Consider the following 27,625-nt stretch of genomic DNA (forward strand, 5'->3'; position numbering starts at 1 on the left):
GCTGGCTAGATGGTATTAGATGGTATAAAAAAAAACGTTAAATTAGGTTGCTAAATTTTGTCCTTATATCTCATCCAGATCTTGCTCTTCGGCGGAGATTGCTTAATTGTACTAAATGTAACAGCAGTCAACATACAGCTCATAGCTGTAAAGCTGAACTGGCTAATATCCTTACCTATGAACGTCAAATGATTGAGAGCTGTCTCATTAAATCCAAAAAAATTTTAAAATAATATTTTTTAAACTGTGTTTTTGTTTAATTATTTTTAGTTTACCTTTAAAATGCTTTGGAAGCACGAATTATTTTTATAAGAAAAAAAACTTTTTTTTGTGGGGGGGGTTATATTTTACATATGATCCTATAATCCTATATATATTTCTTTTTTTTTGGGGGGGGGGGATGAGTCAACAAACATCCAGTCTTAGTTTTAGTTATAAAAAAAAATGGAAGAAAAAACAATTTTTTTGTATGGGGCGATTTTTTTTCTTGGGGCGATTTCTCTTTAGAGGGTGGTAGTACCCTCCTCCAAAATATTTATTAACTTTTCCAGGACTTATGTGAACCTATTTAAAGGAGAACCATATCGGTTCAGTGATGAGCAAGATCCATTGGTACACACATATTCTGTTTCTTTTATATAAGGATTATACACTAAATTTAGCTTAAAGGTTGCGTATGACCTTTACAAAAATGTCTATAGAGCTTAAGCAACTAAGTGAAAGTTAACAAGACCAACGGGATCCTCTTATATATTGCCTAAATAATGCTAGAACTCAATCCTAAAAGTTTTCACCTCGTTGCTAAAAAGATCAAGGTATTTGAATCAGAGCTTAAAAAAATATTCAACGTGTTTTTTTTGCATTTTCACCAACTTTCTTAAATATGGATTTAAGAGTTTTTTTTTATACCAAACTATTTATTTTCTTGTTATCCAGCGTTAGATAATTGCACGACGTTTCTAAAATGGTATTACATTACGTCCTAAGTTAATATTTGATTAAATGGCAAGTAAAACAAAAAAAAATTTTAAATATTTTTTTTGGGAGATTTTTGTATCTAAATTTCGTGAATTCCAGGGTAACAACTTCAGAAGGTCATAAAATCTTTAATTTTTTATATTTTTCATTGATTTAAAAATGCAAACCTCCTCTAATATAATGAATATTAACATGGACTTTTAAAATAATTGATTTTCTAAAGTTCGATTTTTGGGCCTAAATAATTTTTTCCACAAAGTTGGATTCCTGGGCTCACTGTGGGGGGGGGGATTTTGTTCTTTATTATTGGGTATGTACATTGTACAATGTACATTAAGAGATATAAGTTTTCCGGAATTTTAATGTAGGGAGTAGATTTGAAATCTGCATCAAATTTTAAGGATTTTTTATAAAATTCGTTTTTTGTATAATTCTTTATCTAAAAGCGGAAATACAAATTAAGTTAATTAATTTTGCTCTGTGATTGGTGGATTTAAAAAATCTGCGCTCTGATTGGATGTCGTACATCATTCAACCAATTAGAGCGCAGGTAGTTTAAAATCCACCTATCCTATTGGTCAAAATTAATTAACTTAAAATGTATTTTCGCTTTTAGATAAAGAATTATACAAAAAACGAATTTTATAAAAAATCCTTAAAATTTGATGCAGATTTCAAATATACTCCCTACATTAAAATTCCGGAAAACTTATATCTCTTAATGTACATGTCTTATTTGTAGTGGTAAAGCTTAGTTTATATCGTGTTTGGGATAGCCTGGCAGCTCAGGTTGTTTGCGCCACATTTGGGGAGACTGGTGGGAGTGTTAAAAACTCATTGACACCTTACCATCCACCCTCCTCTCCCTGTTTATTATTTTTTAAGTCTCCGTGGAGGATATAAATGTTAATACCAAACAATCAGCAACTCTAAACAATTTAGAATAGTTTTTGCTCATTTTTGAATTCTGTTACAACAACAAAGCAGTTGTTAAATAAGTTAATCATTTAGGTTGTGGATATTTTGCTGACTGCTGGAGCCGATGTTAACCAACAATGTGATCAGGTTTATTTTCATAATAGCTTAAAACCTGTCTTGGATTAATAACAAGTTTACTTTTAATACAATGATCTATAGGCTCAGTTCAGTTGTATTTTTTAGTTTTGATGAGGCCGAATCGTAAAATGTAGTGGTGAGCCTTCTAACGAATCAATGACCGAACTTCTAGTATATTAATAACAAAATATGGTGGTTTCCCTCAAAGTGACCAGCGAACACAAATCCTTCCTCCCCTCTTTAGTGTGAAATAAATTAAAAATTTGGAAGTAGGTGGAGTATTTTTTATGCGTTTGTATTTTTCTTTGACCACTCCCGGCCCTTATTTTAGATATATTTAAAAATCAAGGGGGTTTCTGTATGATAATATACTAGGTAGACATTTTAATGGAAAATATTTTTAAATAATTTTTAGGGGGCCAGTCCATTAGCTGTATCCGCCCAGGAAGACCACATATCTGTCCTACAACTTCTGCTACAACATGGAGCTGATCCCCTTTCACAGGAACACATTATTTTTCACAAAATAAATATGAACATATGATTCAAGGAAATCAAACTTTCGTATCCATCATTTTGTATAAACTAAGAGTATCATTTTATTGTCATTTTATTTAGTCTATATAAAACAGTCACAAATATTCTGGAAAATATCATTTGACAGATTAGACTAAGATTTAAGTAAAGATGTAAGTAAATTTGATATAAAAAAGCAATTAGAAATAATATATTTATTGTATACCTAGATAACTTTGTCTATTAGTTTATATTGCCAAGAGGACCACTGAATCGATATGTTTCTCCTTTACAGTGTAGCTTCTTGCATAGGCCCTAGGAAGGTTTTTAACTATGATGGGGGAGGGAGGGTACCATAACCCTCCCAAACAAAAATGCCCCTAGAAAAAATTAAAACCAAAATTTTTCTACACCTAAAATTGAAAAGGGGGGTCAAACTTAACAAAGTCAATGTCTTTTCCATATTGCCAAGAGATTTTCTCTTTCTAATGAGAAAATGTGAGCTTGTCTTTGAAATTGAACAATAACATTTATTAGCCAATGAACTACTTACTCTGTTTTTTTTTTTTGTATGTATGAATATTTCAAATTCAATTATTATACATATGACAACGTTTATGTAAGTGGATTATAGAAGAAAAAAAAATAACAGTTAATCATAATTCAAAAAAGAACATAGTCAGTCATAAGTAAATAATTGCGACTTGACACCTCATTTATGACCATTAGTCAAGTTTGAGGGTTTACCCAAGCCGCGGTTTGTGTTTTCTGGTTAAATTTTTTCTGTCCTGTTATTTGAAATATGTTTATCAGAATATTTGTTTCTGTATATTATGTGAGCATGAATTTGAATATATTTTAAGTTTTTCCTAACAAACTAACACTTAAATTATTTAGAATTAACTTGAGTTTATTAGAAATAAGAATATTAACAAAATCCAAGTAACACACTTCTTTTTTATCCTAATCGTTTCCCGGGTTTTTAGTTTTCAACTTTGCGGATTTTCTTCTGATTTATATTTACTCACAGCACAACTGTGAAACCTAAACTTCAGATAAAAATGTGACTTGTGGACGTAGGACCATCACGGCAGAGACGCGTATAGAGTAGCTTTGCGGAATAATAACACTGTGGCGGCTAATATCTTAGAGAATTTCATGAAGAGACTGTCGGATTCAAAAGCTGCGGAAAAATTTGCTCGACTAGGTAAAACTCATCATTATATAAAAGTAACAGAATGTCTGTTAGTGTGTTACAGTTTGTAGCAAAGGATCTCATTGACCCCTAAGCCATTCTAGTTCTTCTTTATATTGAAGCTTCTTATAGGTTAAATCAAGGATTACCAAGCTTTTCATTTTGAGGGGGGTGGGGATAAAAATTGTAATTGTAATTATGATTTATTTCCTGTGCAATAACTGCTCGCCTTGTTATATTGCACTGCAGCATTAAAGGCCTAAGTGACCATTAGCATAACGTAACAAAATATGGTGCTACTTATGTTAGAAATAATCTACGTGTTTAATTGTAATACTTTAAATAATAAACTTAGCCTTAGTAATCATAATGTTTTACGTTTAGGGCGCTTGCAATAAAATAAGGGGTTTTAAAAGGTTTGATGGAAAGGTAATCTATTGCACTTACAAAAATTTCAATTGAATGTCTAGGACTTGATGATGACCCAGGAAGCCCGCTGTATGCCTCTCCAACTGTCTATGGTTATGCTAAGATTGGCCAATATTCAAGGTACGCAGAACAATAGTAGTAAAACAAGAATATTTAACAACAAAACAGAAATCTAAATTTCCATGGACCTATAAAAGGAGAACCATATAGGTTCAGCGGTTAAAAAAAGCTTACTACTTCATACAATAGGATTAATACCTACTGGAATATGAATTCTGTAATTTGTGAATTTTCGCTTAAAATACGACAAGTTTTGCCATGTGATTTAAACATTGCATTTTGAAATACCCATTCCAGCATGACCATTATATTATGAAAATACGAGAAATAACAAATTAAAACAATTCAAAGTGTCAATGCGAAGTATTTTAAAAGAATAATTTTGCATAGGCACAGTACACCTGCAGTAGTTGGAGACTATGGGCGCAGCGAGGATGTAGAATTTTCCAGACAAAGTACTCCATCTGTGCATGCTGATACCTTCCCCTCTACACAGTTCCAGGTATGATCCAATTTCTTCTTTAATTATGGGGTGCTGCCCCTTCTACCACTAGCAAAAATATAGTCACAGTATTTTTGACAAAAAGTGTGTGTGTATATTTGTCAATTTCGTTTTTTGTTTTATCCAGTGTCAAAAATATACCTTTACTGCTGTCATAAACACAGTTTTATTGTCATTTTCGCACCTATGAATGATGCAATTCAATGAGGCTGTCAAATTCATAGTTTTCATGACAAAAATAGACCTACGTGACAGTGAAGAATAGTTCAGTTGTCTGGAACAATTGATTCTTACTCCTAACCAATTTAGGAGATTTCTAGACAAAGTTCTCCATCCGCTCACGCGGATACTTATCCACCCACCAGTCTTTTCCAGGTAAAAAAGACCCTGCTTTAAATAGTTCCAAACTTGAAATTTTCCCCCTAAGAAATTTCTATAATGGAAAGTATTAGTGCCTAGTCGAGTTAGTTTAGGCTTTATTAGGTACTGAATGTGCTGGCAGGGTTAGGGCATTAAGAGAAAACTATCCCTAACCCCCTTTTTAATTTCATTTTAAATTAAGAGGGGTTTCTGGTGCTTTCTATGCAAATTGAGGAAAAGCATCTTCCTATCTTTAAGTTAGTTAAGTTCTCCCTTATAGAGATTCCTTAATTGGACATTAGGATCATCTAAGTATTTGAATATTTATGCATTTTTACAGCAGCTACCATTTTGTTATAATTTCTCACTCCTAAAAATTTAGGAGATATCTCGACAAAGTTCACCCTCCGCAATTGCGGAAACTGATATCTTTCCTCCAACTCAATTCCAGGTTTGTGTCAAAAAAAGAAATAAACTTTAAAATGTAATATTTGGAGTCCTGTTACTTAACAATTTTATTACTACTAACAGATGTCAATAATCATGCCTTATTTTCAATTTATTTAAACCCTGCAGTCAGAGTATATTTTTGATGTACCTTTCAAAAAAATTTTTAAAACAGTTTATACGGTCATCAAATCTGCAGTTTTTTTTTGCTGTATTATAATTTTGAAAGAAAAAAAGGGTAATGTTAGTTTTAACTTATTTGTAACCATCTTCCAAAGGCAGAATTTTACACATAGACTTAGTATTATGGGTTTTGTTTACTCTTAGTTGTATCTTTTTGGATGTTGCAATCCTTGTTCTATAAAGATCTTTATTTTTGTCAAGGATTCTGAGTTCTTGTTTAGCCAGACAGGGCATATGGCCATTATTCTTGGAAGAAATAATACAGAAACTAATAACAAACCATCAGGTTAGAAGCTACATTTTGAATTTATAACTAACTTTGTCCGCCTGTACATCCGTACATCTATGGGAGAAACACGATTAACAGGCGTCTATTCAGGGATCTAAAGGGATAAGATTATGGCCGATAAATTGATGTACATCCCAATGATATAAACATAACCATCCCTTTTGTTTTCATATACGTTTTCTCAACAAATCACATAAACAAATCAATTCAATCAAGTAGATACCTATCAATTAGAAGAAAATATCTTAATCTTAGCAACCTTATTTTTTTAGGAATCTTTGAAAATATAAAAGAAAAGGCGCGAAGTGGATTCAGTGCAACGAAGCGAAACTTTCTTTAGATTTAACACAGAACAAAATAGTATAGAACTGCTGAATAGCAATTTTTGATCAATATCATAGACAAAGAATTAGACTAGAGCAGCAACAATTGATGATGACAGAACAATGCAAGAGAGAGAATGCTAAGCTTGTAATACCTTGATATGTAATGATATGACCTGTGCTATGGTAAGCATAGTTTAGTCAGTTAGGTACATAGGTGGATTACTATGTTTTGGAGATTTATTGTACTTTTATATTAAAAAAATAACAATAATAAACCATATTCTAAACTGTTGTTTTGTCAATTACTCAACTGGTAAAAACAAAAACTTCTGAAGACAAAAGTACACTATCTCTCCTAATTGGCCGTGATTCATTTGTGTACCAGACTGTTAGTTTAAACTGATATTAGATATCAGAATAGGATTAAGTACCTTGGATATGAAATCAAGAGTCCTAAAATATATTACCTTTCTTTGCTAACATGAAAACATACTTTTAACACTAATTAATATTGTTTTAAATTGCTTATTTTTAAGCAATTATAAAATGGGACACTTTTATAAACTTTTCTACTAAATATTTAAGAATAAAAATGTCATTAACATTAATTATTAAGGGAAAAAATTTAATATTTCTAATTTCTTTAATATTAAGTATTGTCAGATAAGATATTAAACTTGTAGCTTTCTGAATTACTTTATTTGGTGATAGTTTTTCATTAGGTAATATTTTAAACTGTCATTTAAGCTTTAACTTAATTCTAGTAATATAATTGTTAAATGAATTGTAATATATACTAATTGCTAATCTACGTTGGGCATTAACAAACTAGTTAACCTAGATTTATGATGAAAATTGACTCTTTACAATATTTAGTAGTTCAACAGCAAAGTATTTATATGAAGTCTTTGTTAAATCATGTTAAATTCCTATTTTAATTAAATGGGTTAAAGTTCTTTAATCTTCTATTGAGCTTAACCCACCCCCTTATTTTGCAAAAAATAACCCTTTTGGGGTTATTCTAAATTAAAACCAACCCATAAGAAGCATCACAAATAATATTATATCATAAAAAAGGGGGTTGGGGTGTTAATACTCCTAATCGCGATTAAAGGAATATACCCATGAAATGTTGAATATTTTACTGTGAGTTAATTTCCCGCCCCTGAGCCATGAACTGAGTGATATCAGAATTAATCTTTTGGCACTAGAAACACAGTTTCATATTTGATATTAGTTGGAAGTGTAATTTTTGGACCATGTCTATTGCATGTTAACAATTTTCTGAGAAGTTGAGTAAAACTGGTGTGACTCACCGTGAACACACACACTATCTACTTATCATCTAGTAGAACATGATCATTATTGGCCTCTCTAAAATACACAAAATAGGATTAACCCTTATAATAAAGTAACAGGATGTCTATGTGTTTGTATTTTTGTACCGAAGGACCTCGTTAACCGATGAATCGATCGGGTTCTCCTCAACAGGGTAGCTTCTCATAGGTCCTGGGAAGGTTAATAACTATTTTCGACAAAAATATAAAAACGTCGCCCTGCGGACATTTTTGCAATTAGCTAAAAACATAAGTAAAGCCATCTATCGACGAAAAAAATATTTTGTTAATTAGCTGATTTAAAAATTGATTGAAAAGAAACCATTTTAGGTGTCCTTAGAGGCCTCTAGGGGCGTAATTGCTAGTATTGACATAAAGTAAAACCCCAGAGATCTATTGTTATTCACTCTATTTTTCTATATTAAGAAAATTAAAATACACCGATAAGCTAGTGGCGTGCACAGGCTTTTGCAAGGAGAAGGCGATAGATTTTTTTGGATGAAGAAAAATCTGAATATTAAAGGGTTGTTGACGCCCCTTTTGCCCGCGTATGTACTGAACTTACTATGAATGTAAAAATATGTTGATATGCATTAGACTTGATGCCAACAAAAAAAACGTAGTTTTACTTTTATCTTGAATTTTTATTAAATAATTATTAAGCATAAATATCCCACCTTTACATTAGCATCAAATGCACGTATCTTGTTCTAGTTAGTTAGTTATATTCTTATTCTGCACTTTGAACCAGTTTATCAAATATTAATTATAACTGATATTGATATTCAATGAATTAACAATACACAGATTAATGAAATATCTGTTACTAAAATTGATAGATTCTTTAGGGCTCGGCGGCTTCGTATTTTTGGTGATGCACAATAGGGCTAGGCTAAAAATCTAACAATTTTATGGACTAGAATTTCAAATATTGTGTCCAGAAATGGTAGCCTTTTTTCAAGAATTTTTTTGCCAAATTGAAAGAAAAACTAAACTCATATTGGTTGATATTAAATGAGAATGAGAGCTTTTTGTAAAACCACATGTTCAACTTTAAAACTTTTATACAAATTTCAATTGATCAATATAAAACTGGATTTAAATTTAAGGCATGTCAATTATTACTTTATGTGAAAAGTTTTGTGACTTGTCAGCTTGTTTTAACTTCACATATTAACTGTAATGAATTCTATGTATAATGCCAAAATTTCTTTTCTAACATTTTTTATAAAACTTTTGCTTGGTGTTTTATTAATCTCAAAGAGTTGTGAAAATTTGCAAATAAAATTGAAGTGATTCTTGCCAAATTGACTGATGTTTTTTTACTTTTTGCTAACAAAACTAAAATTAATGTTTTTTCTTATTCGTTAGATAAAAATTATTGTCAATTTTCATTCTTTTCTTTAATGTACAATTTGACTGATTTTAATGTATAACAAATATTTTAATTTTAATCAAAATAATAAAAAATCTATTATATATTGTTTTTTAACTGTCTTAGAGCAGCTAACATTTAATCTATTTTTTATTTAATTTTATTAAAGTATTATGTATTAACTTTTTTTATTTTATTATTTGTTGATAATTATTAGTTTTATTGTGCCATTTTTATTTTATTAATCTATTACTTCATCTATATACTAATCAATTGTTAATATAAATTTAAAAAAAAAATAATTTTCAAGTCCACATAATCTAGTTAATTTTTAATACTTGTATGTATAATTGTAAAAATGTTGTAAACAATTCAAATAATAATTTTGCCTTTTATTAAGCACTTGATGGGGTTTGATTCATTTAAGCATTATTGCTTTGACGACAAGAACTAATAAACTCATTGAAGGTCTTTTTATTAACAATAAAAATGAAATTATCAAGTACAAATTTTGTATATTCAGGGCGACCACTGCATACTATATATACTATTTATACTATATAGGATGAGTTTGGATACTATATCATACTATATGACAAAAATTTACTATATATACTATATAATATTACCTTTATTTGACCAAAATTTACTATATATACTATATGATATTAAAGGGGGGGGGGGGGGGGAAATGTGGTGACTCGTGCCACGACATACCAGCAATTTTATTTTGGGTGCTACTCCCTTAGTTTTAGAGATAATTGGATGAAATCTTTTGAGCTGGGTCAGTAATTACCCCAACTACTGGTATCTTTCAAAAAAAACGGCGGCGGGACCGCCGCTCCCGCCACCCGCCGCCGTTTTCCGCCGCCACCAAAAATTTTTTTTTTTTGCATTTCTCGCCGAATTAGGCAATTTGGAATCATTTGAGACCATGTTATTTTTTTCAAAAATTTTTCCCCTTACAAGCAACCCTGCGGGGGGACTTGGTCATTTTTTTCAAATTCTCGTATATCAAGGTATATCTTAAATACAGTACTTCTCCTGTGATTTTGAAGATATTGAAACAAAATCTTTTTAGGTTGGTAAGTAAAAAATATTTCAATTAAGAAAACGGCGGCGGGACAGGCGGGACCGCCTCCGCCGCCGTTTTCCGCCGCCAACAAAAAAATTTTTTTAGGTTGGTTTTTGTTGGCGGCGGAAAACGACGGCGGGAGCGGCGGTCCCGCCTGTCCCGCCGCCGTGTTCTTAATTTAAATATTTTTTACTTACCAACCTAAAAAGATTTTGTTTCAATATCTTCAAAATCACAGGAGAAGTACTGTATTTAAGATATACCTTGATATACGAGAATTTGAAAAAAATGACTAAGTCCCCCCGCAGGGTTGCTTGTAAGGGGAAAAATTTTTGAAAAAAATAACATGGTCTCAAATGATTCCAAATTGCCTAATTCGGCGAGAAATGCAAAAAAAAATTTTTTTAGTGGCGGCGGAAAACGGCGGCGGGCGGCGGGAGCGGCGGACCCGCCGCCGTTTTTTTTTGAAAGATACCACTAGTTGGGGTAATTAGTGACCCAGCCCAAAAGATTTCATCCAATTATCTCTAAAACTAAGGGAGTAGCACCCAAAATAAAATTGCTGGTATGTCGTGGCACGAGTCACCACATTTCCCCCCCCCCCCTTTAAATAACAAAAAACGAATATTGTCAGTTTTGAGACAACGCCTCTGAAGGAGCGTTTTGTCTTATTTTCACAGTAGGTTATCTCCTATTTCTAGCCCCTGCGGGGGGCTTTATCTCTGAGAGGCAATCATTAACCTTTGACTTACCTAACCTAACCTAAAATAACCCATTAAAAGATACTGTGATATGACAAAAATGCATAAAGCTCTACAGTAATTGAGAAAATCCTGAAAATATATTATTGTTTGTGATTATGTTTTAAATATCAGTTATTTTTCATAGAATTAACTTAACGGGGGAGGGAAAAGTTTTGCCACTTTTGCTTACTCCGTGATTATTTAGCTAGGTATTAATGTGAGACTATAGGTTAGTTGGGATAAAAGTTTACTTTTGGGTATTAGTTCACTTTGATTTATTCATTTTTTGGATAGGTTTCCAGGTTCAGGTTTAAAATTTTTGTTTGAAGATTTAGAGATCAACTTTTATTAAACAAAATATGCACCTTTTAGTATGTTATTAACATTTAAAGAAAAAATGAAAATTAGCTACCAGGGTCAAGTCCTGCAGGCCTCCAGGTTCACTCTGGACAGGTAAAAAATATTTTTTTTTATTTTAAGAGTTAGAGGTCAAGTTTTAAAACAGAAAATGTATTTTTTGATCTTATTAACATATCTGAAGAAAATATATAAATCGGCCTCCAAGTTCAGGTCTTGCAGGCCTCCAGGTCCACTCTGGACAGGTAAACAATCAAATTTCTTATATGAAGAGTTAGAGGTCAATTTATATAACAGAATACCTATGCATTTATTTGGATGATATTAACATATTATTATATATTAGCATAATATTTTACCTGTCCAGAGTCCATCTGGAGGCATGCAGCACCTTAACCTAGCCTGGAGGTCGATTGTCATTATTTCTTTAAAACACATAAATAGTATCTAAAAAAGATGCTTATGTTGTTTAATAAACTAACTGGTATTATCCTTTTAGAATTTTTTTTTCAATTTTGAAAATTTGAGTACCCTCCCCCCCCCCTCCCCCCCCCCCCCCCCCGACAGCGAACTATGAACTCTGGCCGCACTGCTCGGCTCCCTAGCCTGCCTTGCCGCAGCGCTCGGCCCCCTTGCCTGCCTAGCCGCAGCGCTCGGCCCCCTTGCCTGCCTAGCCCCAGCGCTCGGCTCCCAAGCCTAAAACCTAACCTAAAATAGTTGTTCGTCGATAAGAAATTTGAATTTTACCTGTCCAGAGTGGACTGGAGGCCTGCAGAACCAGATCTTGGAGGTCGATTTTAATTTTTTCTTCAGTTATGTTAATAACATCCAAAAAGATGCATTTTCTGTTTTATAAGTTGACCGCTAACTATTCTAATAAGAAATTTGAATTTTTCACCTGTCCAAAGTGAACCTGGAGGCCTGCAGGACCATAAATTGGAGTCTGATTTTAATTTTTTTTCTTCAGATATGTTAATAACATAAAGATACATATTTTGTTTAATAAGTTGATCTCTAACTCTTCAAACAGAAATTTGAATTTTTTTTACTTGTCCAGAAACCACCTTCCAGCTAGCCTGCAGCACCTGAACCTGGAGACCTATCCAAAAAATGATTAAATATACGTGAAGTTCTTCCCAAAAGTAAACTTTTATCCCTAATGACCTATAGACTCATATTAATACCTAGCCTAATAATCAAAGAGTAAGCGAAAGTGGCAAAACTCCCCCCCCCCCTCCCCCCTTATATGTGAAATTACTTCGATAACAGCTTTGCCTTGAGTTATTATTTATGATGTATATACTATGTATTACTAAATAAAACAAAGTCCGATACTATATCATACTATATGAGTAAGAAAAAATATACTATATATACTATATGGATTTAAAAAATATACTATAAAAATACTATATTTATTTGGTTTTGGAGTGGTCGCCCTGTATATTTGTGAGATAAAATTACACAACAAAATCAATTTTTTTGTGTGTTAATATTACAGCATATTTCAAGACTTGGATGTTGTATAAAATCTCTAAAATGACTAAATAATGCTTTTATTTGAGAATTAGGAGGTTGAAAGTTTTTTTGTTTATTATTAAGATAATATAAGATTATTACCTATTACTTCTACATATTTTTCTTCTAAAATAGTAGTTTTACTTAAAAACTAATTCAAATAATAAAAAAAATTTGAGTACAAGTTTAAAAAGCTAAAAGAATGTTTAATTATAATTTGTTTCGACCTCTTTTGAATTTTCGGCCTAATATCACAATTAAGTAAACAAAAACAATGTATGTTAACAGTATTTCTAATTCTAATTAGTTTCAAAGGGGTAGTTGCAATGCACACAGTGCACATTTTTTTCTGTTCAATGGTTTAAACTTCATTCAATTTTCTAACAGGCACTTCTAAAAATAACAAGACTTGAAAATCATATTCTTTTGATATTTGCAACCTAATTGCTTTCCTGGTTAATTCCTAATTGTTGTATATTTATTTAATAGAAAATTATATATGTTTGATGGAATACTTGAAACTTATGCTTAAAATAATTTTTCTAAAATGCACTTCATGCAACTATCCCTTTTAATGATTGAACCTCTACCTTAATTTTGAATAATGCATATCATGTTTAGAAATTATATGTAGTAATATTATTATTATAAACCTTTATCTGATAAATGGTTGTCTGTTGTAAGGTCTGAATTAATGTATTATGTACTTTTGCTTAATTAATAACTTTATAAAAATATAAATACGGCTCTCGAGGCATATGGGAAAGGGGTAGGGTAATTTTTTTCTTTAGGCGATTTATATTGAAAGGTTTCCGGTACCCTCCTCCAAAATAGTTATAAACCTTCCTAGTACTGAGAAATCGTTTGTAAAGGAGAACCATATCGGTTTAGTGTTTAGGAAGATCCTTCGTTACTTACAGATAGACACTCTGTTACTTTTTTATAATTGTACATGAAAACAGATGGCTAATACTTCAATTAATTCAATACTTCAATACCTTTTAGACCCTTTTAAAATTTCAACACACAAAAGTGTTTTAAGTTGAAAAAAATTGTAATGAGTATGGGAGACCTTAAGGAACATCAATATTAAGTGATTGGTTTAGCTTGAGTAAAAAGTAATAATTCGAACCTTTTCTTAAAGACAACCTAGTAATCTTTTTTTATCACATAGAATACAAAGCTTGTTATAATTTTATTGCTTACATTAATGATAATAGTTTCATACATATCAATTATAATTATTTCTATGCAATCTTTCATTAATAGTAATAATAATTAAAGTGCTTGTTATTTAAATAATATAAATATAAAGTTGTAGTATTTGTGATTATATTCTAAACAAGGTTGTAATCTTTTTCTAAAATTTTTTCTAGCTTAATTGTTAAATGTGTTTATTTCAGTAATGACATATTACAATTTTAATTTTAATTAGTTAAATTTATGTAAAGGGATATAATGATTATGTTTTAGATAAGTGGCGTTCATACGGTTTTCTAGGGGGGTGCAAAAATAACACCCCTCTTAAATTAAAAGGGGGTTGTGACTTTACCCTTAAAAACCCCTTTTGACTCTAGTAGGGGGTGTAGATAGACCCTTGTCAAGGAGGTGTAAACGGATTTTAGTTGGACCCCTACGGGGTGTGGTTAAACCTCCTTTTTTCAGGTGGGTGCCCCCTCCCATTCTGCATGTCTCTGTAATAGAATGAAGTATAAATAATTTAATAAAACTGATGGAATATCCCTTTACATAAATTAATTTCGAAGCATCACAAAGGCAATAACTGTATAATCGAAAAATTACTCGCATAAGATATACATTACATTATTAAATTACACCTTTTTATACAAAATATTGTTCAAAAAAACTCTAGTCTCTATGTGCTAAATTTGTAATATTGATAACTAATATTTGATTTGGGACTATGAAAAGAGGGGCAGTTGATAATGTAAACATTTCGTAATCAATGCATAAATGACACTATAAAATACACTACAAAATATTAAAAAGCTAAAATATCATAAACAGTTTCTGGATATTATTTGTACTAAAAAATACATTTAATAAAAATTTCAAATTAAGAAATATGTTTTTGTGTGTCATAAATTTCTGTATTACGAGATTTCTACAAAAATACCCTAACTCTTTATGTCCCAAATAAAAAAAATAGCTTTTTTATATGAAATATGTAACGAAAATAATAATGGTTTTATGTCTAGTCTTGCTTTTAGATAATAAGGGTTATTTCTGTAAAAAAAGGTCTTTCATTTAGATATTTGGAGTTTGATATTAAAGTTCTTTTGCAAACTGTTAAAGATTTTTTTCGTATTAATTCAAAACCGATTAATATCCGGTGAATTAGAACCGGTTCTTATCCATATGAAAAAACTATGTATAGCATCGTATTATATCCGGTTTTCTACGAATATTAAAATGTACAATCATAATATTAAAACCAGTTTTTTTTAGCCCATGCCTTCGGCATCTCGGGGTTAAAAAACTGTCTATAATACTATGCGAGAAATAAATAATGTTGCTTCGATATTTTATGAACAAACATTTTCCAGAAATAACCCTTATTATAAATTTCGCTGCTATATTACTACAATTTTTACACTTTTATGCTGTTAAGAACACTATATGTAGTTATTTACAAGATATTTAGCCAGCTATACATAGATATTTGAAAATTAACGGTTTCACTATCATAATTATATTCACGACATTTTTAATTAATAAATAGCATTCATAATTAGATTTTGTTATTATAGGTTATTTCTCTTCCCAACAAGGATGGCAGGTATCTAAAGGGACAAGACAATAACTGATAAATTGATTTACATCCTCAACGGTGTCTCAGAAAATGACCCCTTCTGTAGATTAAAATTAGTGGTTGAAACGTTTGAACACTCAACTTAATAAACCAACTAATCAACATTTGGTAAAAGTCCCCAAAGTTGTTAAGTCAATGAAAAAAAAACTTTGGGGACAAGTGTAATAAACAGCCCAATGTCCCTTCCATCCCAACAAGGATGGTGATATTCATTGAAGCTTAATAGAAGAGTCAAAGATCGAATGAATATAATTTTAGTGCTTTTTTAGTATAATCGCACTAAGAACCTGCATGAGTAAAATCTACTTAATTGTTTAATTTAAATAATCTTATAAACTTCTAGCCATTATTATAGAATTGCTACTCGTAATCAATTTCGTCAGATGAATCTTTATATTTAAAATTCAATAAAGAATTTCTTTTATTTGTCTGAAATGTAGAAACGTCTAGCTTAAAATACTTTTGCATATTATAGACTTTAAAATCACGCAACTTATCCTTTTATTCTAAAACTTAATTTTTGTGTATTCTATTATTTTAATCTTTATCTCCCCTTACATACATAGAAATGTCTTTAAGGTTTAATTTTATTATTCCAGTCACTCGATTAAAACGATTGGTTAATTTAAGTTAGAGGCATTTAATTCTTTAGCTATTGCTACATAATTTCTATGGGGCCATTCTAAGTTATTTCTCGATTGGAAAATGTTCTATGGGGACGTGTTATGTCTTTTAAGTTAGGCTATGTTAATAAGGTTACCTCCGCATGGTTAAGAATAGTATTGATTTATGATTTTAAATATCGCACTAACGAAACAAAACATCTTTCTATTATTATGAATTCTTTGTACAGCCAACATTTTTAGTATGCCAAGACGTCACTCACTAATGTACACACACAAATAGAAAAGTTAAGTTTTTTCCTTATATTTTATAGCCATACCTTTAATGTATTCTGTTAGGGGTTTAGCTTTTTAGTGCAGCTACTCTTTGACTTGGTATGTCCTTATGTTCTTTGTTTTGAGTTAAATATGGAATTGGTTTCATGTTTGAATTTTTAAGATATAAATTCCTAAGAATTGAACGGGCAATGCTAATTTATTGATAATATCTACCAGTTTGTTTTATCATAATTTAGTAAAAACATAAACAAATTATCTTTTTCAATTAATTTAATGACATAGTACATGATTAAAGACACTATCGGTCTTTGCAATTGATAAAATTAAGTCTTCCATATTCTGCAGTCATTATTGAGACAAAATATATTTCTACTGCATCAAACTAAATAATAAGATTAAAAAGAAAGTAGGCGACATTTCAAAGGAACTATTTGACTAAAGGCAGGGACAAGGGAAGTTCTTTCTGACCAATAATTCTATTAAAATTATGTAACTTTATCACGAAACCTATATGAGTATCTAATATTATGAATGGTTCAACTCTTATAAAAATCGGCTAGTAGTAAACTACTTTAGAGTATAAATTCGCTAAACCTCATCAAAAAAAGTGTACACTATTAAATTTGAAAACAGCTGAATATTAATCAAAACAAACAATCCATTGAACATAGTGATTTTATAAATTTTCAATTTATGGTCTAATTAAACGATAAAATTATTTTTTTCTTCCATAATTATTTATCAAAACAATGCCCAATAGATCGTGTTATATTTTTGTGTGAATATATATTCATAAAAAATCCAACAAAGATTTTGGAACATGGCCTGTTATTCGTTAAATTTTTGAATACACGTTTATATCATAGGTGATAATTTAATGCATTGCAAACAAATTGATAATATTTCAGCTATATCAAGTAAAGTGATTTTTAATTATACTATTTATGTAATAATTTCAGAAACGTTTGGTAAAATGTAATCAGTTTCAGAGATTGCAAGAAACAATGCCTTGCTGGTAACTATTTTAATTAACATTTATCAACCAGAGGCGTGCTGAAGGGGGTGTTTTATTTCAAATGGATAGGAATAAAATTGACTTATTTTAGTAGCAAAGCCACCATCCAATTCTCGTCCTCAGTCCGTCTGTAAGTGCTTAACACTATGAGGGAAATTAGGTTTACTAAGCTACTGTTAAAGCTACACATATGAATTTTTGTCAACTTTCCCATCATTCTAGCGCATATTTGAGCAAATAACATCCATAGCAGCCGGACTGCTTTAAAGCAGCCTTTTAAGTTTTCTAATATTTTGATTTTAATATATTTTTGTTTTTAATCATATTTTCAAAAGTTGTGTGGGTAATAGTATCAAAATTAGGTTCCCCGTAGTTCTAAGAATTTTGTATTATAACAAATGGACAAAAGGACAAGTGGCTTTATTGTTAAATTTTACGTTTATTTTATTTAACATCAAAAGGTTAGTAAATTTAATTTCAAATTATAAAAACAGATTGACAAAAAGACATACTACGTCATTTATACACATGAGCTATTCTAAAACAAGGTTGATAATTTTTTTAACCATTTCAAATATTTATTTCCACGAAATGGGTTTAAACTTATCTTACTCATAGTTTTAAAAATATTAGTATTTTTATTGAAAATCATACTCTTACAATATTTTTTTTCTAAAATGGCAATTTTTACTTTCTTAATTTTTTTTGCGTACTTGCGTAAAAGTTAATTTTTCTATAGAATATCCGGGAAGGGTCCCTTTCGTGGCAACACCCCTTAAGAGGCGATTCTTCGTATTTTCAAAATGACTTTAAATAGGTTATTTTAGGTTAGGCTATGTTATATTGGGTTAGGTGATAGCCCCTCAGGGTTAGGCAATTGGCCCTGCAGAAATAGGAGAAAAGCCACTTTGAAAATAATAAGAATCGCCCCTTAAGGGGTGTTACCACGAAAGAGACCATACCCGAATATCCTTGATCTTCAAACAAATATTAAATATTTGATATTAAATACAATCCGTGGGACTGCCTTTTTAAAAGCAAAGCTTTTCTATAATTAGGGTCGGTCCGTCCATCCGTGCGTACGTCAAAGTTAGCTCTTTACGTTAATTTAAACAGGTTAGAATTGTCCTATCGATTCCAAACTTTGCTTGATGATTCCTGTAGTAAATAGGTACAATTTAGAAAGCGTAGCAACTCTATAATCAATACGAGAATGTCCGTTCATCCATTTTAAACATGTTGATTTTTAACTTTTTTGACAACAAATTTTTGTATGTTAAAATTATCCGATTCTTCTGATTGTTTGAAAACTGATTCCTATTCCAACAAGGTACAATGTTATAAGCGAAGCATCTCTATAAATAAGTCCCAAAAATGTAAGTAGGTCCTTAAACAGTATCATCTATTAATGCAGTTTTGCAACAAATTTACTTACAATATTGTTTGTGCTGATGCATTTAATATTCTGCTAATTCAGTTCTAACAATCTACAAGCGTTAATGTTTGTTTGTCCTTCCATTTCATAGCTTCGCTTTTATGGATGTTGTCATCCTTGTTTATATTTGAATTTTTTCTCATAATATTACTTTGTTAAGGATGGACCTTGAAAAATAGAAGAGATTTACAAAAGGAAGTTATACCTGAGGCTATTGATAATGACGAGATGGATCAATTGGGTTAGGTAAGATTAATAAGTTTTTGTTTTGCTTTAATTCCTTCCCTCCACTTAAACTATTTTGATACTTATGTCTACTAATGTTCTTTATCTCAACATATTTATTATAAATTCTGCATCAATTTTCTGTGGAAGACACCCTTTTTTATTAAGACTATTGCTATAAATCATTAAAATCTTTATGTTTTATCTACAAGTTGGAGAATCTTTTACAAAGACAATGGTTAGACAAACAAATATGATTATAGCAGTTCTGCTAAAATATCATGCATACAATCTTATTTGTGTAAGAAGAAATAATTAAGATATTTTTTCTAGGAGAATTAGTAGAAGACAGCTAAGCACAGCCAATGAAGATATACGAAAATGTAAGAAGAACAAAAGAAATATTTGAAAACTTTCATGGGCCAAATTTAAAGCGGGAAGGGGTAGTTAAAGGGTTAGTGGGAAAAATTATGGAGGAAAATCCTTCCTGGGTATAACAATAAAAAAGTACTTAAAGTAGTAAGACTCAACACGTTTACAAGGTCCTTTAGAAATAGGAAGGGGGGGGGGTTAATGCAACTATCTCGTAATCAATGATTAAATGGCACTTAGAATCCGAATTTCATTACGAAACTTATTAATACTTGGTATGTATATTGGTTACAGCTTAACTGTTTAGCTGTTTTTTTGCTATTTTTACGGCAAATCTGTCATAAATTACGTAGGAATCAACAGCAAATAGTACCAGCAAATACTGGCCAGAACCGTTTTGGAGAGGCAAAGAGGATTATGTGGAGATAGGTTTCGTGATGGATTTGCCCTGAAAATAGCCAAAAAATGGCTAGTTGCTACTTTTCCAACTTTTTGTTCAATTTAGGGAAAATAGACCTATCAAGGATTACTTATGCCAAGTTTCGTAACGAAATCTGGATTCTAAGTGCCATTTAATCATTGATTACGAGATGGTTGCATTACCCCCCCCCCCCCTCCTTTTTTAAAATTGTAAGCTCTGATTAAAACCTTTCTTAAATTTGACCTCATAGATGCAATAAAATCAATTTCCTTTAAGCTTTTAAATGATCAAACAAATTAAGGTTAAGAAGAATCAATAGCAATATAAAATTATCCAAATAGATATCTTTGAGATCATTCAAACAGATTGGTACAAATATCATTGAAATAAAATGTCTTCTTAGTGGCCAAAAAATTAGCCAGTTGTACTTGAATTAAAGGCTTTGATTTAACATTTGTAATAGCTGTAGCCTGTAGATAGCTAGTTTAGAATATTACAGTTCTACACAATAGTATGACTTACTTGCATTTTAGGATTACAACTGAAAAAATGGTTCGGGTGGGTTTCTAAGAAAGGGTGTTTTAAGCTAGACAGGAAAACAATTAGATTATTTTACTGCATTGATATTTGTTATAAAGGTCAGCAATTACATAAAATAAAAAAAAATTAGCTATTTCATGAATATATTTTACTAAAATTTGTAATCATTTATAAGTTTATTGTTACCTATGCATTGTTATCATTTTTAATTGTTTTGTTAAGTTTCTTAATTGATATGTAAATATATCATTAATTTAAAAACATTTTTATATATTATTGTTTAATTCAAAATAAAAGGTTAGTTAGTTTTGACTAAGTCTGTATTATATTTTTTAATAGCCTCGATCTAGGGGCTTTTTATTCAAATAGGCAGAAGGTGACTACAAAAATAATTTTAAATCATTTCAAGACCTAAATATCAAATTAGAATGGCCTGAAACCATTACTAGACCTATTTTAAGATTCTCTCAAAGAGAGAACGTAATCGGTTCAGTAGTTATTGTGATCTTAAGCTTCAGACAACAAATCCTTAATACAGTATATAGGACTAGTGGCTAGGGGACTCTATCTCCGAAGGGGTAAGGAGGTGGAAGACAAATAGCCTAAAACTATCCCGAGATCTATGTGAGGCTTTACTGTAAAGGAGGACCATATCGGTTCAGTGGTTAGCAAGATCCTTCTTTACTGACAAAAAAATTATAACTGGTAGGAGGGGGAAAAGTCGACCTCATCCCATTTCAAATTTGAGTTTAAAAAGAGTTAAAAAAATATTTTTGGGGGGAGGGGGGTAAAGACACCCTCTCCAAAAATAGTTTAAAACCTTCCCAGGACCTATAAGAAGCTTCACAGTAACAGAGAACAATATCGGTTTAGCAGTTAGCGAGATCCCTCAGGACAGACAAAAAACGCTTACTACTTTATATAATAGGATGACGATGATATCTTTTCAAAGATAAAGTTTTTTGCATGCCCGTTTTCCTTTAGTTTGTCTGTGTTTACTTACATACATTAAGATTTATCATCTATAATACAAGATTTAAAATATTTTTGTGCAAGCAAAGAAAAGAAAATTTGATGCGCTTTGTTAAATATGTAGTTTATAATCTGGCCGCTAGGTGTCTCAAACAAAAAATATAATATGGGTCAAAGATAGATAAAGTACATAATTAATAATCATTGAACATACATGTGTTTTGAAAATTGTTTATGATACAATTTTATGAAAAAAAAGTAAGAACAAGAAAAAAATTTAACTAGTCAACTGTATACTTGTTAAATGAAATAAATCTTTCTCTATATTCAGAATTTTGATTAGATAGGCTTATAGTAATATTGTGGTCAACAAACCTGACAAAATCAAGTTAGTATTGCATCATAAATTGATCTTTGACGATCATACTGAAGCTAAAAGTTGCTCTAGCTGCAAACTGGAATAATTTAGATTATGGTGAAATATTGCCTTTTACTATTGTTTGCCAGAATAGCCTTCCCTTGTCCCTGGACTAAAGGATAAGTTAGAGGAAACTATTTTTTCTCAGGTACTAAATCTTTTCCTACATGTTTCTTTATCTAATTTTCTATGCCTTTTTGTTTCAAAGGCTTACAGTTTTCACCTTTTCCGCTAATTCAAACTATTTTCTAATCCTTTCCCATCAGCATGCCCTGGGACCTCAAAAACAATGATCTCCAAAAGTTTGTATGTCTGTGCACAAAAGGAAAGTCATCTTTCTTGAATTCATACGAATCCGGTGGATAGGAACGGTTCTCATCCATACGAAAAAACTATGTCTAGCATCGAATTATATCCATCTTCAGGGCGACCACTGCATACTATATATACTATTTATACTATATAGGATGAATTTGGATACTATATCATACTATATGACCAAAATTTACTATATATACTATATATTTATACCCTTATTTGACCAAAAGGGGGGGGGTCCGTAATGACATCTATTCGTAAACCGTGAGCAAAATGGTGTAAATATTTAGCTACACCCTTCAAACTTGGTATATAAGTCTAGTCCTATAGGTATTACATCTAAATGGCAAAAAAATCCCAAAAATTTTAATTTAAGGTTAGGTTAGGTAAGAAAAACCCTGCGGAAATGGGGTTTTTAGGCTTTTTTTGGTCTATTTTGATGTGGAAACTTACCTTATAATGTTTTTTCTTAGGGGTTTAACTAAAATACACTGTGTCTATTCATGAGGACATTATTTAAGATGATTCAGCAAGTCGGGGACCGACCCCAGGGGGCTAGGTGGGTAGCCCGCAGGGGTTAAGTGCATTTTTCCCAATATATACGTTGTGATATATTAAATTATAGGTTTTTTAGGTCAAAAAACTCAAATTCAGAGCTAAAATAAGCATTAGAATAATTTGAAGCTAACCCCAGTGGGCTAGGTGGGTTGCCCACAGGGCTTAAGTTCATTTTACCTAACCTAGAAACTTACATTTAATATTTTTTTTTAGGTTTTTTTCTCGAATAAACTGTCTATCATGAGGACCTTATTTCAGATGATCCAGCAAGTCGAAGACCGACCCCAGCGGGCTAGGTGGGTGGCCTACAGGGATTAAGTGCATTTTCCCCTTTATTTATGTTGTGATACATCCATTTATATTTTTTTTAGGTCAGGTCAAAGAACTCAAATTCAGAGCTGAAATAAGCATTAGACTAATCTGAAGCCAACCCCAGCGGGCTAGGTGGGTTTTCCACAGGGCTTAAGTGCATTTTACCTAACCTAACCTAGAAACTTACATTTAATATTATTTTTTATGTTTTTTTCTTAAATAGAAGTTCATTCATGAGGACCATATGTCAGATGATCCAGCAAATCAAAGACTGACCCCAGCAGGCTAGGTGGGTGGCCCGCAGGGGTTAAATGCATTTTACCAAACCTAACCTAGAATCTTACTTTTTTAAAGGTTTTTTAATTGAATAAACTGTGTCTATTCATGAGAACATTATTTAAGATGATCTAGCGAGTTGGGGACTGACCCAGGCGGGCTAGGTTTTACTTAAATACACAGTGTTCATTCCTAAAGCCATCATTTAAAAGATTCTTCATACAGGAGGCTGACCCAAGGAGGCTAGAAGAAAGGCCCGCAAAGGGTTAATTAAAATTTTTCAAAAGTATGTACTGCATCAAACTACAGTTTTAGTTAGGTCAAGAAGCTAAAAAGATTTACCAGATTCCGATGATTTGAGATAAAAAAAATTTTATACCAAAGGTTAGGTAAGGAAGTTCCTGCTGACTGGTCTATGGTTGGATTCTGGTCACAATCTGTTGATAGAAAACCAAAAATAATTCCTGCTCGAGCATATGTAAGTATTTTTTTACAAATAAAAAATGTGTGCATCTAAATACTACCACTGAATTACTCAATAACTAGGGTCTATTGAACTCTGTATATTTGTAAAATTATTTGTGAATCTCAGAAAAATAAATGAATAACCTAATTTATAAATGTACAAGATATATGTATATTATTTTATGATTCTATCAATATTCTTTTTTATTTAGACAACTTTGGTGGTATTGGAGTGAATTTTGAAGTATGAAAACACATACTTTAGAAAAAATGCACTACACCCATGTGGGCCACCCACCTAGCCCGCTGGGGTCGGTCCCAACTTGCTGGATTATCTAAAATAATGTCCTCATTAATAGACACAGTTTATTCAAGAAAAAAACAGAATAAGTAAGCTTCTAGGTTAGGTTAGGTAAAATGCACATAAGCCCTGTGGAAAATCTACATAGCCCGCGGGGGTTAGCTTCAGGTAATTCTTATGACAATTTTAGCTCTGAATTTGAGTTTCTTGACCTAAAAAACCTATATTTTGATATATAACAAGATATATATTGGAAAAAATGCACTTAACCCCTGCGGGCCACCAACCTAGCCCACTGGGGCTAGCTTCAGATTAGTCTAATGCTTATTTTAGCTCTGAATTTGAGTTCCTTGACCTAAAAAACCTATAATTTGATGTATCACAACATATTTATTAGGAAAAATGCACTTAACCCCTGCGGGCCACCCACCTAACCCTCTGGGGTCGGTCCCCGACTTGCTGAATCATCTTAAATAATGTCCATATGAATAGACACAGTGTATTTAAGTTAAAACCCTAAGATAAAACAATTTAAGGTTTCCACATCAAACTAGACCAAAAAAAGCCTAAAAACCCCATTTCCGCAAGGTTTTTCTTACCTAACCTAACATTAAAATAAAAAATTTTGGATTTTTTTGCCATTTAGATGTAATACCTATAGGACTAGACTTATATACCAAGTTTGAAGGGTGTAGCTAAATATTTACACCATTTTGCTCACGGTTTACGAATAGATGTCATTACGGACCCCCCCCCCTTTACTATATATACTATATAATATTACATTTATATAACATAACCTGATAACCTCGGGTGAGGTGGTGATCTTCCTGGGCTGCACAGCCAACTTGATAATCACCAAGGCCAGACTCTAGGTCCGTCACCTCATACCTCATCTTCTCCACCTTCCCCGCTCTCTCTCTCTCTCTCCTCCTCTCTCAATAGAGCTTACAGTATATACAGTATTTACCTAAAAATAAGTGTGTATATGTATTTACATTGTGGTTGCTAATACTTATTCAAAGTAGCTAAATCTTTTGGTTTTCTTGAAGAATTTTACTAAATCCCTCAGATTGAGTTCCCAAAAGTGTTTAGCTAATATAATGTTATTACCGAAGATGTTTACTCTTATTTGATTGTATTTGGGACAATCTCCTAAGATGTGTTCAATAGATTCAATGGGGTCGTTGCAATGTTCACATGCTTTTGTGTCAGCAAACCCCATTTCTTTAAGGTGTTTGTTAACACATGCATGTCCTGTTAGAATTTGAGTTATGTACATGACATCTCTTCTTGTCCAATTTTGGATAAAATTCCAGGCTTTATTACGTATGCTGGGTAGCATCATTTTTGTCTGCCTGCAGTCTGATTTTTTCTTCCTGGTTCGCCATTTTTTCTGATGTTCTCTGAGTCCCCATTCCTTAATGGTAGAATTAATGTACGTTAGCGACACAGGTAAGTATGGTTCTGGCCTGGTCCTATGGCTGTCGCCTCCATAGGAACCTAGCTTGGCAAGTCTGTCCGCCACCTCGTTGCCAAGGTGGCCGACATGACTTGGTATCCAGTTTACATTAACAATATTATCTTTGCTAAGAATATTAAGAGCTTTCTTTGCATTAAGAACACTCTTGTTGACCACTGTGAAATTACTTACTGCCATAATGGCGGCCTGACTGTCAACAAAAAAGTTGATAGTGTTGTCCGAAATATTGAGTTGAATAAGTTTTGCCGCGGCTTGTTCCAGTGCTGATAATTCAGCTTGGAAAACAGTGGCGAGCTTACCTAGATGATCAAAGTTTTGTGCCTTGATATCTGTTGTGCCTTTACAAATGTAACCATAACCGCTACCTGCTCCTGTTTTGGAACCATCGGTGAATACATTTATTGTATTTGGGGTTCTGGGTTTCATATGAACTTTAATACTTTCCATTTCTGTCCTGGATTTAATGATGGTGTTAAAATCACAGGTCTCCCTCTCTTTAAGAAGAAGTTTGTCCGTTGGCATTGAAATATCTTGTATTTCTTTGCTTAATTCAGTTACAATAACTGAATGATTATACTTACTATGGGTTTCTCCAGGTTTATGTTTCCAGTTTCCATTCCTTACTAACCTGATGTAGCTTTTTAGGGCCACTTCCTTGAGATGAATCTCAATGGGTCTGATGTCTAGGATGGTCTCCATTGATTCTGACCCTGTGGTGCACATTGCACTAAGGGTGAGGCGGCAACCTTGTCTTTGAACTTTTTCAAGTTTACAAAACTTACTTTTTTCTATGGCAACCTTTAGCCATACAACACTTGCATAGGATAATATAGGCCTAATAAGGCTGATATAAATCCATCTACATACCTTAGGTTTAAGTCCCCAATTTCTGCCAATGGTTGACCTGCACATGGCCAGAGTCTTGGTGGCCTTGTTTGTGATGTTCTATAACATAAAACGAATATTGTCAGTTTTGCGACAACGCTTCTTAGAGGCATTTTGTCTTATTTTCACAGTAGGTTTTCTCCTATTTCTAGCCCCTGCGGGGGGCTAAAAAGATACTGTGATATGATAAAAATGCATAAAGCTCTACAGTAAGAAAGAGATGAAGAAAATCCTTTAAAATATATTTTTGTTTGTGATTATGATTTAAATATCGGTTATTTTTCATAGAATTAACTTAAGGGTGAGGGGGAAGTTTTGCCACTTTCGCTTACTCCTTGATTATTAGGCTAGGTATTAATGTGAGACTACAGGTTATTTGGGATAGAAGTTTACTTTTGGGTAGTAGTTCACTTATGTTTAATAATTTTTTGGATAAGTCTCCAGGTTCAGGTGTTGCAGGCTAAAAGGTGGTTTCATATAACAGAATATGCATTTATTTGAATAATATTAACATATCGGGATCCAAGTTCAGGTTCATTCAGGACAGGTAAAAAATTTAAATTTCTTATTTGAAGAGTTAGAGGTCAACTTAAAAAAACAGAATATGCATCTATTTGGATGTTATTAACATATCTAAAGAAAATTTAAAATCCGCCATCAAGTTCAGGCCTTCAGGTCTTCTCTGGACAGAGTCTACATGGAGGCCTGCAGCATCAAAACCTGGAGGTCGATTGTAATTTTTTCTTGAAACACCTCGGGGCTAAAAAACTGGTTTCAATCTTAAACTGTACATCCTATGTCCGCGGAAAGCCGTTTATAATACGATGCGAGAAATAACTATTCTCTTATTTACAAAAGGTAATAGTTATGATGAAAACTAATCTTGTATATATTTTATTGCTAGTTTTAATTGGCATAACATTATTCTACTGCGCTACTAATGACATTGCAGGGATCTAAAGGGATAAGACACCGGCCGATAAATTAATGATAAAACACAAAATCCCTTTCTGTATGCTAAAATTGAAACGTTCAAACACTCATCTTAATGAATCAACCAATCAAAAGTCCCCAAAGTTGTTGAGTCAACGAATAAGAAGACGTTATTATAAAACTTTTGGGACTAGTTTAATAAACAACCCATTGTC

At 31.9% G+C, this 27,625-nt stretch overlaps 2 protein-coding genes and 1 long non-coding RNA gene across 6 annotated transcripts in view; 2 read left to right on the forward strand and 1 right to left on the reverse strand.

The window, feature by feature from the left end:
• The window catches only part of LOC145324964 (uncharacterized), a 38,465-nt gene extending 29,099 nt beyond the window's left edge, over positions 1 to 9,366 (forward strand). Inside the window, exons 28-36 of one of the 4 annotated variants that reach the window (XM_080167731.1) lie at positions 1,990 to 2,043; positions 2,450 to 2,537; positions 3,629 to 3,757; positions 4,216 to 4,294; positions 4,625 to 4,736; positions 5,046 to 5,111; positions 5,479 to 5,547; positions 5,928 to 6,012; positions 6,288 to 9,366. In XM_080167731.1, coding sequence (XP_080023857.1) covers positions 1,990 to 2,043; positions 2,450 to 2,537; positions 3,629 to 3,757; positions 4,216 to 4,294; positions 4,625 to 4,736; positions 5,046 to 5,111; positions 5,479 to 5,547; positions 5,928 to 6,012; positions 6,288 to 6,355 — 750 coding nt within the window. In that variant the 3' untranslated portion in view covers positions 6,356 to 9,366. The remainder of the gene's footprint in view (positions 1 to 1,989; positions 2,044 to 2,449; positions 2,538 to 3,628; positions 3,758 to 4,215; positions 4,295 to 4,624; positions 4,737 to 5,045; positions 5,112 to 5,478; positions 5,548 to 5,927; positions 6,013 to 6,287) is intronic. The other 3 variants (XM_080167733.1, XM_080167732.1, XM_080167734.1) reach the window with 3 other exon arrangements.
• An 8,004-nt stretch (positions 9,367 to 17,370) lies between these two features.
• LOC145324958 (uncharacterized) lies at positions 17,371 to 19,647 on the forward strand. The gene is made up of 3 exons (XR_013881363.1): positions 17,371 to 17,496; positions 19,092 to 19,177; positions 19,490 to 19,647. It is a non-coding gene; the product is annotated as an uncharacterized LOC145324958 (long non-coding RNA).
• A 5,477-nt stretch (positions 19,648 to 25,124) lies between these two features.
• Positions 25,125 to 26,315, reverse strand: LOC145324421 (uncharacterized). The gene has a single exon (XM_080167010.1). The coding sequence runs from the start codon at positions 26,313 to 26,315 to the stop codon at positions 25,125 to 25,127; it is 1,191 nt and encodes a 396-aa protein (XP_080023136.1).
• Between the last annotated feature and the right edge of the window lie 1,310 nt (positions 26,316 to 27,625).

This window comes from Acartia tonsa, chromosome 7 (assembly GCF_053477335.1).
Source record: "Acartia tonsa isolate MP-2025a chromosome 7, ASM5347733v1, whole genome shotgun sequence".
Taxonomy (NCBI): domain Eukaryota; kingdom Metazoa; phylum Arthropoda; class Copepoda; order Calanoida; family Acartiidae; genus Acartia; species Acartia tonsa.

Bases quoted from the DNA above. Each gene is read 5' to 3' on its own strand.
- LOC145324421 (XM_080167010.1), bottom strand. From the start codon at position 26,315: ATGTGCACCACAGGGTCAGAATCAATGGAGACCATCCTAGACATCAGA.